General features: G+C 43.5%; 1 protein-coding gene across 1 annotated transcript in view; it reads right to left on the bottom strand.

Annotated features, from left to right (window-relative positions):
* LOC126199629 (A disintegrin and metalloproteinase with thrombospondin motifs 7-like) overlaps positions 1–15134 on the bottom strand; it is a 583524-nt gene extending 568390 nt beyond the window's left edge. The window contains exons 1-2 of the mRNA XM_049936555.1: positions 15128–15134; positions 14884–15056 (exon numbers count right to left, since the gene is read on the bottom strand). Coding sequence (XP_049792512.1) covers positions 14884–15056; positions 15128–15134 — 180 coding nt within the window. The remainder of the gene's footprint in view (positions 1–14883; positions 15057–15127) is intronic.
* Between the last annotated feature and the right edge of the window lie 418 nt (positions 15135–15552).

The raw sequence follows: 15552 nt of genomic DNA on the forward strand, positions 1-15552 counted from the left end.
AGTTTAGACATGAAACTACGGTTTAGTATTAAATGAGTGAAAGTCGTTAATTCTTGGAAATAAGTTAACAGTATTAACAAGAAGTGACAGTAAAGGAAATACATATTGGGTGCCCAATTCCAGGAATCCCAGAATCCAGAACAGGGATCAGCAAGAGCTTTGTTAACTTACAACACATATTGCTCGAACTGCCTGTTTCTGAGCCAGAAGTACCCTTTGTGAACTGGATGACTTACCCCGGAATATAACACTTACATCACAAGCGAATGACAGTAGGGGACGGAGACTAATTTTCGTGTCGGACTGCCACCTATCGCAGATACTGTTAGAATGGTAAATATAGCAGCATTCAGGTCTTGAGCAGGATCCTGAACACGGGACTGCCATCTATCTGAACAGGTGGGAATCTGGCTTGTTCAGAATCGCTAATCATACCCTCATTCGTTGTGATTCAAAATGTGTATTCTTAGTCGGACTGTGCATTAGGAATTGTAAAAACTGAGTCTTACACTGATTTAGCAACATTATATGTCTTACAAGCCAGGAACACAGAAGTGAAACGCATACAATAAACAGTTCAGACAACAAGAGAATAGAGACTTTTGAATTGTGGTGCTATAGAATAATGCTGCAGGTTGGGAGGGTCACATGGCGTATTATCATCCATTAAAATTCCATCGTTGTTTGGGAACATGAAGTCCATGAATGACTGCAAATAGTTTCGAAGGAGGCCAACATAACCATTTCCAATCAATGATCGATTCATTAGGACCAAAAGGACTCAGTCCATTTCAGGCAAACACAGTCCACAAGATTATGGAGCCAGCACCACCTTGCTCAGTGCTCTTGTTGGCAACCTGGATCCATGGCTTTATGGGGTCTGTGCCAGACTCGAACTCTACAATCAGCTTTTACCAACTGAAATCGGGACTCATCTGACGAGGCCGCGGTTTTCTACTCATCGAGGGTCCATTGTATTGAGCGTGATGAGAGATTATGCCTGAAGTTTGGTATTCTCGCACGCTCTTGACACTAGGGATCTTGGAATATAGAATTCCCTATCTATTTCCGAAATGGAATGTCCAATGCGTCGAGCTCCAACTACTACACTCCTGTAAATGGAAAAAAGAACACATTGACACCGGTGTGTCAGACCCACCATACTTGCTCCGGACACTGCGAGAGGGCTGTACAAGCAATGATCACACGCACGGCACAGCGGACACACCAGGAACCGCGGTGTTGGCCGTCGAATGGTGCTAGCTGCGCAGCATTTGTGCACCGCCGCCGTCAGTGTCAGCCAGTTTGCCGTGGCATACGGAGCTCCATCGCAGTCTTTAACACTGGTAGCATGCCGCGACAGCGTGGACGTGAACCGTATGTGCAGTTGACGGACTTTGAGCGAGGGCGTATAGTGGGCATGCGGGAGGCCGGGTGGACGTACCGCCGAATTGCTCAACACGTGGGGCGTGAGGTCTCCACAGTACATCGATGTTGTCGCCAGTGGTCGGCGGAAGGTGCACGTGCCCGTCGACCTGGGACCGGACCGCAGCGACGCACGGATGCACGCCAAGACCGTAGGATCCTACGCAGTGCCGTAGGGGACCGCACCGCCACTTCCCAGCAAATTAGGGACACTGTTGCTCCTGGGGTATCGGCGAGGACCATTCGCAACCGTCTCCATGAAGCTGGGCTACGGTCCCGCACACCGTTAGGCCGTCTTCCGCTCACGCCCCAACATCGTGCAGCCCGCCTCCAGTGGTGTCGCGACAGGCGTGAATGGAGGGACGAATGGAGACGTGTCGTCTTCAGCGATGAGAGTCGCTTCTGCCTTGGTGCCAATGATGGTCGTATGCGTGTTTGGCGCCGTGCAGGTGAGCGCCACAATCAGGACTGCATACGACCGAGGCACACAGGGCCAACACCCGGCATCATGATGTGGGGAGCGATCTCCTACACTGGCCGTACACCACTGGTGATCGTCGAGGGGACACTGAATAGTGCACGGTACATCCAAACCGTCATCGAACCCATCGTTCTACCATTCCTAGACCGGCAAGGGAACTTGCTGTTCCAACAGGACAATGCACGTCCGCATGTATCCCGTGCCACCCAACGTGCTCTAGAAGGTGTAAGTCAACTACCCTGGCCAGCAAGATCTCCGGATCTGTCCCCCATTGAGCATGTTTGGGACTGGATGAAGCGTCGTCTCACGCGGTCTGCACGTCCAGCACGAACGCTGGTCCAACTGAGGCGCCAGGTGGAAATGGCATGGCAAGCCGTTCCACAGGACTACATCCAGCATCTCTACGATCGTCTCCATGGGAGAATAGCAGCCTGCATTGCTGCGAAAGGTGGATATACACTGTACTAGTGCCGACATTGTGCATGCTCTGTTGCCTGTGTCTATGTGCCTGTGGTTCTGTCAGTGTGATCATGTGATGTATCTGACCCCAGGAATGTGTCAATAAAGTTTCCCCTTCCTGGGACAACGAATTCACGGTGTTCTTATTTCAATTTCCAGGAGTGTATTCCACGTTCAAAACCTGTTAATTCCCGTCACGCCTCCATAATCGCGTCGGAAACATTTTCACAAGAATCACCTGAATACAAATGATAGCTTTGCCAATGCACTGCCCTTTTATATCTTGTGTAAGCGATATGTGCTTATCACTATCCCATGACTTTTCTTACCTGGGTGTATTACGGTGGTAAACACCTGAAGTCAAACCCCAGCAACCTACCATATTATTCACCACTGTTTTGGCTACAAAACCGTATTTTTCAATATAATCTACATTAAATGCCACAGCATTACGCCACCTTACTTCCAGAGCCTGTATGCCCATATCGTGCCACTCCACTTGTCGACGTCGGAGGCAACATCTTGCTGCATTAATAACCTCCACATCATCTACGTACCCGATGAGTGCAACCTTCATCGGACCAGACGGGTGGAAGTCAGAAGGTGCGAGTTCCGGGCTGTAGGGTGGATGAGGAAGAAAAGTCCAATGAAGCTTTGTGAGCGAACTCCTTTCGGATGCGCAGTCTTGTGTGAGGCCTTGTGTTGTCGTGGAGAAGGAGAAGTTCGTTTGCATTTTTGTGGCGACGAACACGCCGAAGTCGTTCCTTCAGGTTCTTGAGGGTAGCACAATCCACTTCAGAGTTGATCATTGCACCATGAGGGAGGACATCAAACAGAATAACCCCTTCAGAGGTCCTGAAGACCGTCGCTGTGAGTCTACCCAATGAGGGTGCGTTTTTGAACATTTTATTCGGAGAAGAGATGGCGTGGCGTCACTCCATAGATTGCAGTTTAATTTCCTGTTTGAAGTGGACAACTCACATTTCATCGCCTGTGACGACGTTCGACACACAATTGTCACAGTCAGCCTTATAAAGCACGAACAATCCCGCACAGATAGTCCTTCGTTGCTTGTTATGATCTTCTGTTAGGCGGCAAGGAACCCAGCATCCAGAAACCTTTGAGTGCTCCCAACTTGTTGACTAGTGTGTCGCAACTACCAATAGAGACGCCCAGTTGAGCAGTGAGGTCGTTGATGGTGATCCGTCGATCACTTCAAATGGGAGTGTCCGCACTTTCCAACAATGCAGGAGACACAGCTGTGTGCGGCCGGCCCTCAGGTGGGAGACCGGACAGGTTTTCGCGACCATGTTGCGGTGGAAACAGACGCCTCGCCCAACGACTCATCCAGCTTTTGTTCACTGCCAGATCTCCGTAGACATTCTGCTAGCGCCTATGAATATCTGCGATGCTCTAGTTTTCCGCCATAAGAAACTCAGTGACAGGTCTCTGCTTGGAACGTACCTCCGCTACAGACGCCATTTTGGAGGTTACGTATAGCGCCGCCAACTATCGGAATTTCATGAAACTATAGAGGCTGAAGCGGGAATATTCTACGATGACCCACAAAAAATTCCGCACTTTTTCAACCAAGACTGGCCGAGAAAAGATGTGTTGCATTACTTACTGTGAGCCTCTCGTACAAACCTAAACCGAGAGCAGCCTACGCTGACAATAAATCCATAGCAATTATCACACCGTACACAAGAGAGACCTATACTAGAGATATTCTCTAGATAAAAACATAGAAATGGTGCTTACATCGAACCTACACTAGCACTAGGCCTGAGAGAGTGCATGAATAGTTCCTACCATGCTACAGAGAGGGGGGAGGGGGGATTGTGATCTATCTGACAAAGAAACTGGCTGCGGTAATTTCTAACCACGCGACTGGTTAGACACTATACACGCCGCTCATCTGATAACAACGGCGACGTCTGTTCGCAAATGCCGTTGTGACGTGCTCCTGAAAATACTGAGCAGCCAAACTGTCTATCTGCAAAGGGGCAAATGTATGGAGCAAACAGAATTCGCGTCGGCATCGTCTCGCGTTGGACAATCTGCATGCAAGCTAGCAACTGCGAGAATAATAGTGAAGCAGCTGCGCTTCGGATTTTTGTCGTATCGGGGACGCTACATTTCAAAGAACTTTAGTTGCTAATAAAAAAAAATGGTTCAAATGGCTCTGAGCACTATGGGACTTAACATCTGTGGTCATCAGTCCCCTAGAACTTAGAACTACTTAAACCTAACTAACCTAAGGACATCACACACATCCATGCCCGAGGCAGGATTCGAACCTGCGACCGTAGCAGTCGCGCGGTTCCGGACTGAGCGCCTTAACCGCGAGACCACCGCGGCCGGCTTTAGTTGCTAATATACAGCACCGTTGTCAACCACAGGGAGAATCAGAAGTCGAAGACTACGAGTTGTGGCTTACGGAATTAACCACGTGTTTCGCAGATGAGGACTCTCGTTCTGCCTCAGTTCCAACCGTCTAAAACTGCTGTCCACGACCACACGAGGCATAGAAGAACCCATTTGAAACTTTACACACATTTTACCGGTTTCTGCAGTTTTTAGCATGTTATCAACTTTTTTCTTAATAGTCACAACTGGAATCCGATTTCGAATTACACTTCCTCAGGATTTCAGGAATATGTTTCTTCCGATCTCATTTCTCTTGGAACTTTGATTAAGTGTTAATCAGCGATTTAAATGTTAGGAAGCTGGAAATAAAACCCAAAACATATTCATCCTTGGGTTCGTTATTGGGAAATGATCTGGAATGTATAACTGTATGGACGGATCACTAATTATTAATTGTCTCTTTTTTTGTTAGAAGCGTTGTGTAGGCGCACAAGTCCCGATGCATAGTGAATGCACGTAGTGTAATTCATTGACACACAGTCTAGATACCTGCATGAGACGGATAGTGCATGTGACCCAGGATTACAGCTCGACAATAAATTCAGTTGCGAAGGGCATACCACAGAGTTACTGAAGCGCCTAAACAAGTCTTTATTTGCAGGGAGAATATTATCTGATGTAGGAGATATAAATATAGAAAAATTTGCATAGTTTGCTTACTTTCATTCTATTATGACATACGGGATCATATTCTGGGGTAACTCATCAAACTGGGCAAAAGTTTTTACTGTGCAAAAGCTTGTAATAAGACTCATTTGTGGTGTAAATTCAAGAACTTCATGTAGAAGGAACTTTGTATTCAAGGAACTTTGTGTTCTAACCACTGCTTATCGGTATATTTATTCCTTAATGCAATTTGTTGCAGATAGTATATATTTCCAACCAATAGATCAATACATAGTATCAATACTAGGAATAAGAACAATCTACATAAAGACCAAAAATCACTTACTTACGTCCAAAAAGGGGTCCAATACTCAGGAACGCACATTTTCAATCAATTGCCAGCAACCCCTAAAAACTTGGTTTCAGATAAAGCACATTTTAAATAGGGTTCGAAAGACATTTAATAGGTAACTCCTTGTACCCTAAAGATGAATATCTTTACAGGGATTGTTAGACCATATTAAGTAAACATGTCTGTTAGATTTCAGTTCTGAGAGCACTTCATCACGACAGTGAAGATTAGGTATTTTTGTGCAGATAAATTTATTGAAAGTGCATAACCATGTCTCATTCTGACAGTGTATTAGTTCTGTAAATATTAGCAGTTCCATTTTATTGTAATGTATTCACCTATTTTGCTAATCTCCTGACAAATGATCATGGTAGTGAATATTATATTCAAATTTTTTTCTTTTTTATGTTACATTTTCTAATTTGTTCCATACCCAAGATGATCATCTCACTTTTGGATCTATGGAATGAAAACTGAATCTAATCCAATCTAATCAAATCTCCTGGATCTCGAACCTTCTGACTTTCTCCTGTTTGGTCCAATGAAGGATGCACTCCGTGGGAAGTAGTACGTGGAGGACGTGAAGGCAATTGACGAAGCAAGACGCTGGCTCCGATGTCGACCAGTACACTTGTTTTATGCGTTCATACTGGTCCTCCCAGTAAGGTGGCGTAAGGTTATCGCACTAAACAGAGATTATATTGAAAAATAAGGTTTTATAGCCAAAGGAGTGGGGAATATGGAATGCTGGAATCAATAAGAAAACCAGCATGCTTCCAGAAAAAAACGCCCCACATAGTATGAAGTAAGAACATTGGTCGTAAGAAGATCCTGACAGGGATCTGAGACGAGTGTGACACCTTATCAGTAACGATCGGTTAAAAACCGACAGAAAATGCCGTTGTCAGCGAATGCAGGGCCATCTCAAGCTGGTCCTGAGCGAACAGTGCCAAGAGAACTGGAAGCAATAGACGATAAGGGTCGGATACCTCGCCGAATGACATCACTCACAGCGGCATATGGAGCCAAACAACGTAGCAATTTGACTGCAGATAAATGACGGCGTTTAGTGAGGTCCAAAGAGTCTGTCGAGTTCTCCTAGGGCCTAAAGAGACGTTAAACCACTGTGTGTAGAGGAAGTAGCTCAGGACAGAGATGATTTCATAACACTTTTCTGACGTTTTTCATGCCGCGACTTGAGCCTACTGAGTCAGGTTATTGTGGACATGAAATGTCTATTTCATTATGATCGCCAAACAGGTATTACCATTTCTTCCCCAAATTAATGATCTGTGTGCTGTGTATACTCTCATTTATGGCCCAAAGTGGCGTTTAAACCGCACCGTGTAGAGGCTTGTAGTTCAGGGTAGAGGCGATTCCATAACTTTTTTCGGATGTTTTTTGTAGCACAATTTGGGTCGACTGAGTCAGGTTACTGTGAACTCGAAATCAGGTGTTTATTTCATAATTGTCGCCCACTAGGTGTACCCTCTCTTCCCCAAATTCATGATTAGTTTGCACACATGCGTTCCTCACGCATCCTATCACATATCGACTGGCCTGTTACATCAACTGATTCTGATTCGCAGAAAACCTGGAACAGCAAGTGAAGTGCAACAATCAAAATCGTCACAATTTGGTAACTCTACAGCAGGGACGGCGGACAATTCAGATCGTGCGCCGTGTCCTGGTACGAGTGCCATAGCCCTGCGCACTTGCCCCACCATCAGGACACACTGCCCGAGCACAAGGAGGGGCGAGACAGAGAACTGCTAACGTACCGCATTTTGATGGCAGTGTAGTTGCACTGCATATGACTTGCTTTTATATTTCAGATTTCGTAACAACATGGATCACAATTAAAACAAATTTTCGGTACTATTTAAATATTTTTAGCCTACTGAAGACATAATTTTTGTCTGCTTTAAATTGTCGGCATACTGACAGATAGCATTTGTAGACTTAGACAAAGCTTTTGACAACGTTAACTGGAATACCCTCTTTCAAATTCTGAAGGTGGCAGAGGTAAAATACAAGGAGCGAAAGGTTATTTACAATTTGTACAGAAACCAGATGGCAGTTATAAGAGTCGAGGGACACGAAAGGGAAGCAGTGGTTGGGAAAGGAGTGAGACAGGGTTGTAGCCTCTCCCCGATGTTATTCAATCTGTATATTGAGCAAGCAGTAAAGGAAACAAAAGAAAAATTCGGAGTAGGTATTAAAATTCATGGAGAATAAGTAAAAACTTTGAGGTTTGCCGATGACATTGTAATTCTGTCAGAGACAGCAAAGGGCTTGGAAGAGCAGTTGAACGGAATGGACAGTGTCTTGAAAGGAGGATATAAGATGAACATCAACAAAAGCAAAACGAGGATAATGGAATGTAGTCAAATTAAATCGGGTGATGCTGAGGGGATTAGATTAGGAAATGAGACACTTAAAGTAGTAAAGGAGTTTTGCTATTTAGGGAGTAAAATAACTGATGATGGTCGAAGTAGAGAGGATATAAAATGTAGACGGGCAATGGGAAGGAAATCGTTTCTGAAGAAGAGAAATTTGTTAACATCGAGTATAGATTTAAGTGTCAGGAAGTCGTTTCTGAAAGTACTTGTATGGAGTGTAGCCATGTATGGAAGTGAAACATGGACGATAACCAGTTTGGACAAGAAGAGAATAGAAGCTTTCGAAATGTGGTGCTACAGAAGAATGCTGAAGATAAGGTGGGTAGATCACGTAACTAATGAGGAGGTATTGAATAGGATTGGGGAGAAGAGAAGTTTGTGGCACAACTTGACTAGAAGAAGGGATCGGTTGGTAGGACATGTTTTGAGGCATCAAGGGATCACAAATTTAGCATTGGAGGGCAGCGTGGAGGGTAAAAATCGTAGAGGGAGACCAAGAGATCAATACACTAAGCAGATTCAGAAGGACGTAGGTTGCAGTAGGTACTGGGAGATGAAGAAGCTTGCACAGGATAGAGTAGCATGGAGAGCTGCATCAAACCAGTCTCAGGACTGAAGACCACAACAACAACAACTGACAGATACGGACAATTTCGCAGATTCTTCACACTCAGTTTACTACGTAATCTTAGGTTTCTTAGTTTAATGATCGTAAAAATGTTTTTTACCCAAATGTGTCGATAGAAATATTATACTACTTTAGCAACCTCACGGTAGAGACATGGCTACTCGACATCAAGAAAGCAACAAAGGCAACCTGGACAGTTTCAACGTAAAAATTAAAATGAGAATCATCTTGCAAGTCGATCAATTACATCTGCACTTGCACAGAGGCACATTCAGCTAAAACTGCAAACGGCCTGTAAAACAGATCGAAAACAGGTGTAAGATTGGTAGTGTCACGAAAACGTTTAGGAAACTATCCTTGTAATTCTTTCAAGGCCTCAATGAGTTCTTAAAACCTTGCCTTTTCTTTAATGCCAGTGAGCGTAGAGAACTGGAATGTGTTTGTCAGAATGTGTCCCTTTTACAACGCGATTTTCTTCCTAAATGCATCCTCATCAAGTCAAAAAGAAAATGTTTCTCACGTTGCAATGTCTTGCTGTGGGCACTTCATTTAAAATTTGAGATTTGCAATCTATCACAGATGTTCTAATTTTCGTTTCTCCACTCCTTTTGCTTCATAAATTCAACAATACCGAGTTCTAAATCGAAAAATTGTTCCAGGAATGTTCCTTGACTTAACCATCATACTTTGCTAGAAAATTCTCCGTACTCCTCGCTCAGTTACATCAAAAACTGTTGCAACTGACAATGCAATAATGTATCCGACTTCCGAAATTTTACTATTCATTTCACCAATTTCTTGACGTGCTCCATATCTGTAAATTTTGCACAGAATGCTTCTTGATGTGCAGAACAACGAATCTAGCTCCTGAGTGTTGTAAGTTTTTGCTCTTTCGTTGTAAATTAAATTATTAAACTCTTTCTGTGTGGTATTGTAATATCGTTTCACGACAAATTTGTAGTATTCATTGCTTATATGACTGCATAATATACACTGAGAATTCTCATTCCTCTCTTCTGTCATTCATATTCATTTTTAGAGGCTTGTGACGACAGATCGTAAGACGGTCTCTTTTTGTGTAAACAGCCACTGGACCTGTGAATGTCCTTCATAGTACAAATAAAACTGCGTTAACACCACGATTCTGCCGACTTGAAAACAGTTGTGCTGACCGAAGTATGCGACACCACAATACTAAATGAAATATCGCGCTTTATCGGGTACTCCCGTGAAGAAACCTAAAAGAGCCAAAGCAGGCCGAGCCTTGGCTCGCTCGCAGTCCACACACCATGCCACCGTGAAATTTGGCACGCTGTAGCCGGTTCTGCTCTATGGGATTTAACCATAATGACTGGCTTCACCTGGTTGGGGTATACCAGAAAAATATTCTGTACTCTATTCTTCGCCGAACTGAGGTATTTATCGAAGCTACAGACTGTGTGAGTAGCTTGTTTGTATGTTGGCAGCGCTATAGACTGTGTTAATATCGCTGACAGCGCTCTGCGCCCTCGGCAAGAGATTCTGTGGTTGGACGGACGAGCAGTTAGCGAGTGGATAGGAAAGTGTATGGACATGATATTCTTATTGGAGACTCTGTGTTGGTACAACATGCACTGTAAAGTGGGATGAAATGATGGTTTATAAGAAAATACGCAGCGAAATGTATGATGATGGATGTTTGGTTGATAATGTTTGGGCAGTGGAATTATTGACAAGTATATAATTTTTGGAACTGGATGTCACATGAATAAGGTAAAATTTTCTAAATACGTTGTTTGCTCTTCAACAAAATCTTTCATTCGCTAACCATATGCCTCCTAGTAGTTAGAGACTATAGTAGTTAGAATTTTTTCATTTAACTGGCTGTAGTTGCTACTTGCTCTAATTGCTGTAGTTCGTGTTATGAAGATTTTCTGTGGAGTAAGAGACTTATGAAAAAGAACGGAGTTTGTACTGTTGGGATTCGTGACTGAAATGAATTTAGGCAGTTAACAAGAGTTGGAGTTCGTTTCATACTTCTGTAATTTCATATTTTTTGGATTAGTATTATTGTTAGAATTTCTTGCAAAACAGGACCATTCCTTTGTGTTAATTATTGCAAGTCATGTTGTCAATGAATAGCAATCGGATTACGTTGGGCTTGTATATTATGGGTAGTAAATGAATACGTTAAGTTTGAGTAGTCTTTGTCGGGAAAAATTTGGTAGGTGCATGTTTAATAAAAAAATATTTAAAGGCGCAGTTTCAAGTGTCACACAGTATTAGTTTGATTTCTCTTGTGGATGACCAATTTTTGGTATGGGGTTACGTAATAACAGCAATGTAAAAGTGGCTGAAATAAGTTGTTTACTGTTAAATTTATTTTTGCATTTTTTGTATTTCTGTGATTCCTATCAGTGTAATCACTTAAGGTTGGTAAAAAAAGGTCTTAATGAAAAGAACAATTGCCGCCTGGATATCAAAAGATAAATCAGCAGTAGATCATACATTGGGACCATGGAACCACCAAATTCGGTTCTCCGATACTATAGTTTTATCAACATGCCATCATTACTATGCTAAAATGTACAGAGGCCATAGAAATTCAAAACTCAATAAAAGCATTGACAGAAAGAAGGGCTGAAATTAGACAAACTGTGGTCCTGGTGCTAAACAAAGCAAACAACGCGAATTCTCTTGCAATACATGCTCCATTATACACATCGGCAAGAGTTTGTCTCTTCGGCAGCTGTTGGATGACATCGCAACCCGACTGTTGCGCGGTTACGTATGAGTAGTTCGGATAGCTGAGACTGTTTGATTTTAAAAATTATCCAACTTCGTCTTTACAGTCTTTAGGGATGTTTGCTGAACTAGGAAAGTAACGTTTGTTACAAAAATATGCCCTACATCACGGCATGAAGCGCATAACAGAAACCACCAAGGATATCAATTCAGTTTGATGAGGCGGCTTCAGCTGTTAGATTTCACTGTAAATATTGATAAATAACTCATCGAAGAAAATTGTTTAGCATATGTAAATCTATTCAGTGCCACCCATGCACGAAGGGGTCGGCGAAAAAAAGTGCTAACCCACAAGAGTGCTCTGTTGAATTACTGTACGTTTCATGGTTGTCAGATTCAAAGGTCAGAATATAAATACAGTAAGACAAAAGAATTTTTACGGGGCGTCCCAAGAGGAATGGACAGTATACAAGGATACGGCAAGAACGACCATTTGAAGCAAAAAAAAAAAAAGCCTAGTAAACATGGGCTATAAAATGTATACTGTTATCTTAATTGCTATGAACCCTTATTCATCTTCGATAATGTGAAACAAATCTCCTCTAATGCAACCTCGCTTTCCATATTTTGGGATGAGGTAGTATGGGCGAAAACAAGAAAAAATAGTCTAGTGAACAAGGGTTCAAAAGTAGATACCTGAAGAGTTATGAACACTTGTTTATCTTCGCTATTGTGAAACACATTTCTTCTGCTGAACAGGTACTCATAGCTCTTAAGGTATGCGTTTTAGACCTTACTTTTATTACATTTTTTTACTTCGAATGATCGTTTTTGTCATATCTCTTAACATCGACCATTATTCGTGGGACGCCCTATATACACTACTGGCCATTAAAATTGCTACACCAAGAAGAAGTGCAGATGATAAACGGGTAATCATTGGACAAATATATTATACTAGAACTGACATGTGATTACATTTTCACGCAATTTGGGTGCATAGATACTGAGAAATCAGTACCCAGAACAACCACCTCTGGCCGTAATAACGGCCTTGGTACGCCTATGCATTGAGTCAAACAGAGCTTAAATGTTGTGTACAGGTACAGCTGCCCATGCAGCTTCAACACGATACCACAGTTCAAAAAGAGTAATGACTGCCGTATTGTGACGAGCCAGTTGCTCGGCCACCATTGACCATACTTTTCAGTTGGTGAGAGATCTGGAGAATGTGCTGGCCAGGGCAACTGTCGAACATTTTCTGTATCCAGAAAGGCCCGTACAGGACCTGCAACATGCGGTCGTGCATTATCCTGCTGAAATGTAGGGTTTCGCAGGCATCGAATGAAGGGTAGAGCCACGAGTCGTAACACATCTGAAATGTAACTTCCACTGTTCAAAGTGCCGTCAATGCGAACAAGAGGTGACCGAGACAAGTTGTAAGTAGGCTGTTTAGGTTTTTATGTTGGTAACGCCATGTAGCGCTCTATATGAAAATCACTGGCTGTGCTGTGTGCAGTCTGTGGCTAGTTTGCACTGTTGTCTGCCATTGTAGTGTTGGGCAGCTGAATGTTAACAGCGCGCAGCGTTGCGCAGTTGGAGGTGAGCCGCCAGCAGTGGTGGATGTGGGGAAGTGAGATGGCGGATTTTTGAGAATGCATAATCTGGACATGTGTCCACCAGAAACAGTACATTTGTAAGAATGGATGTCATGAACTGCTATATATATTATGACTATAAAGGTAAATACATTCTTTGTTCTCTATTTAAATCTTTCATTTGCTAACTGTGCCTATCAGTAGTTAGTGCCTTCCGTAGTTTGAATCTTTTATTTAGCTGGCAGTAGTGGCGCTCACTGTATTGCAGTAGCTTGAGTAACGAAGACTTTTGTGAGGTAAGTGATTTGTGAAAGGTATAGTTTAATGTTAGTCAGGGCCATTCTTTGGTAGGGATTATTGAAAGTCAGATTCCGTTGCGCTAAAAATATTGTGTGTCAGTTTAAGCACAGTCATGTATAATTTTTCTAAGGGGACGTTTCAGTGTAACCAATGGCACCCCATACCATCCGGCCGGGTGATACGCCAGTACGGCGACGACGAATATACGATTCCACTGTGCGTTCACCGCGATTTCGCAAAACACGGACGCGACCATCATGTTGCTGTAAACAGAACCTGGATTCATCCTGAAAAAATGACGTTTTGCCATTCGTGCAGCCAGGTTCGTCGTTGAGTACACCATCGCACGCGCTCCTGTCTGTGATGCAGCGTCAAGGGTAACCAGAGCCATGGTCTCCGAGCTGATAGTCCATGCTGCTGCAAACATCGCCGAACTGTTCGTGAAGATGGTTGTTGTCTTGCAAACATCCCCATCTGTTGACTCAGGGATCGAGACGTGGCTGCACGATGCGTTACAGCCATGCGGATAAGATGCCTGTCATCTCGACTGCTAGTGAGACGAGGCCGTTGGGATCCAGCTCGGCATTCCGTATTACCCTCCTGAACCCACCGATTCCACATTCTGCTAATAGTCATTGGATCTCGACCAACGCGAGCAGCAATGTCGCGATACGATAAACCGCAATCGCGATAGGCTACAATCCGACCTTTATCAAATTCGGAAAAAGTGATGGTACGCATTTCTCCTCCTTACACGAGGCATCACAACAACGTTTCACGAGGCAACGCCAGTCAACTGCTGTTTGTGTATGAGAAATCGGTTGGAAACTTTCCTCATGTCAGCACGTTGTAGGTGTCGCCACCGGCGCCAAGCTTTGTGAGTGCTCTGAAAAGCTAATCATTTGCGTATCACAGCATCTTCTTCCTGTTGGTTAAATTTCGCGTCTGTAACGCGTCATCTTCGTGGTGTAGCAATTTTAATGGCCAGTAGTGTAGTACCGTAGATAGCGGTTTCTAGCAGTACAAATGGTACCATTTGTTACCTGCTTGTGGTGCGCTGGAAAACACAACAGATACCGTTATCAGACAAGTCCCTTCTAAATTGAGGATTAGCACTTTCTTCGACCACTTCATGTTTAACACACTAACCTTTTTTACCGGCTGTCAGATGAGACGTTAAGTCTTACTCATCACGTGGATGTCAATGGTCATAACGCTCTTCGGACACTGTTTGATGAATTAAATGTTATTAAGAGGAAAGATTAAAAAAAAAACTTGCAACGCTTTCCTCCATACAAATATTATCTGTTAGTTCAGAAAACTATTAGGTTGAAGAAATAAAGATTACGCATTTACTGCGATTGAGGTTATCGGCTCTTTGGCGGCACGTCGTAAAGGGTAACAGAGCGATTTCATTTAAGACCGCCTCGTTAATTATTTTAGTGCAGAGATGAGCGAGGAGAAAAAGCGTGGCGAACCTCCTCCGGGCCAGGGTCAGGGCTCCTGTGGTGCCGGGCAGCGCCGGCGCCAGTGCTGCCGCCCACCGGCCGCTCGTAGAACTGCGCCAGCCGGAACGAGCGGAAGCTGCCGTCCGCGTGCACCAGTAGCGGAACCACCAACTCGAAGTCGGCCGGCTCGCGCGTATGCCGACCTGCGGAAACGGCTGCAGTCCTCAATCGCCAGATGCTCTCTGTGGCTGTCGGAAGTACATTTTGCACAAACTAGGCATACGGTCTAGGATATCGTTAACTTGTCAAAAAAGTTAACTAAAAAGTGGACGAACAGTGTACATGATGAACACGAAAAAAAAAAAGTCAATTTGCAAGTAGTGAATGGGGGCTTAATTAAATATAATGCAAATATTTTTAATTTTAGTCGCTGTCTGTCCGGTTACGCAGTCTCGTAACCGGTTGGCCCTGAGTAGTATTAGTACGCAATCTGACTGCATAGAATAACAAGAATGAAAGGAAATTTCCGTTAACACAATTAAGTAATTAAGTCCCCAGCAACTAAAAAAGCTACGAAACAAAACCTCCGAAACAACAAAGCACAAGTGTAACTGTTCTGTGTGAGGAAGTGTGATTCAACGTACACATCTGGCACGGTTCTTCCTCAATAAGACAAGGTATTTTAAGCACCATTTACAC

This window comes from Schistocerca nitens, chromosome 8 (genome assembly GCF_023898315.1).
Source record: "Schistocerca nitens isolate TAMUIC-IGC-003100 chromosome 8, iqSchNite1.1, whole genome shotgun sequence".
NCBI lineage: Eukaryota > Metazoa > Arthropoda > Insecta > Orthoptera > Acrididae > Schistocerca > Schistocerca nitens.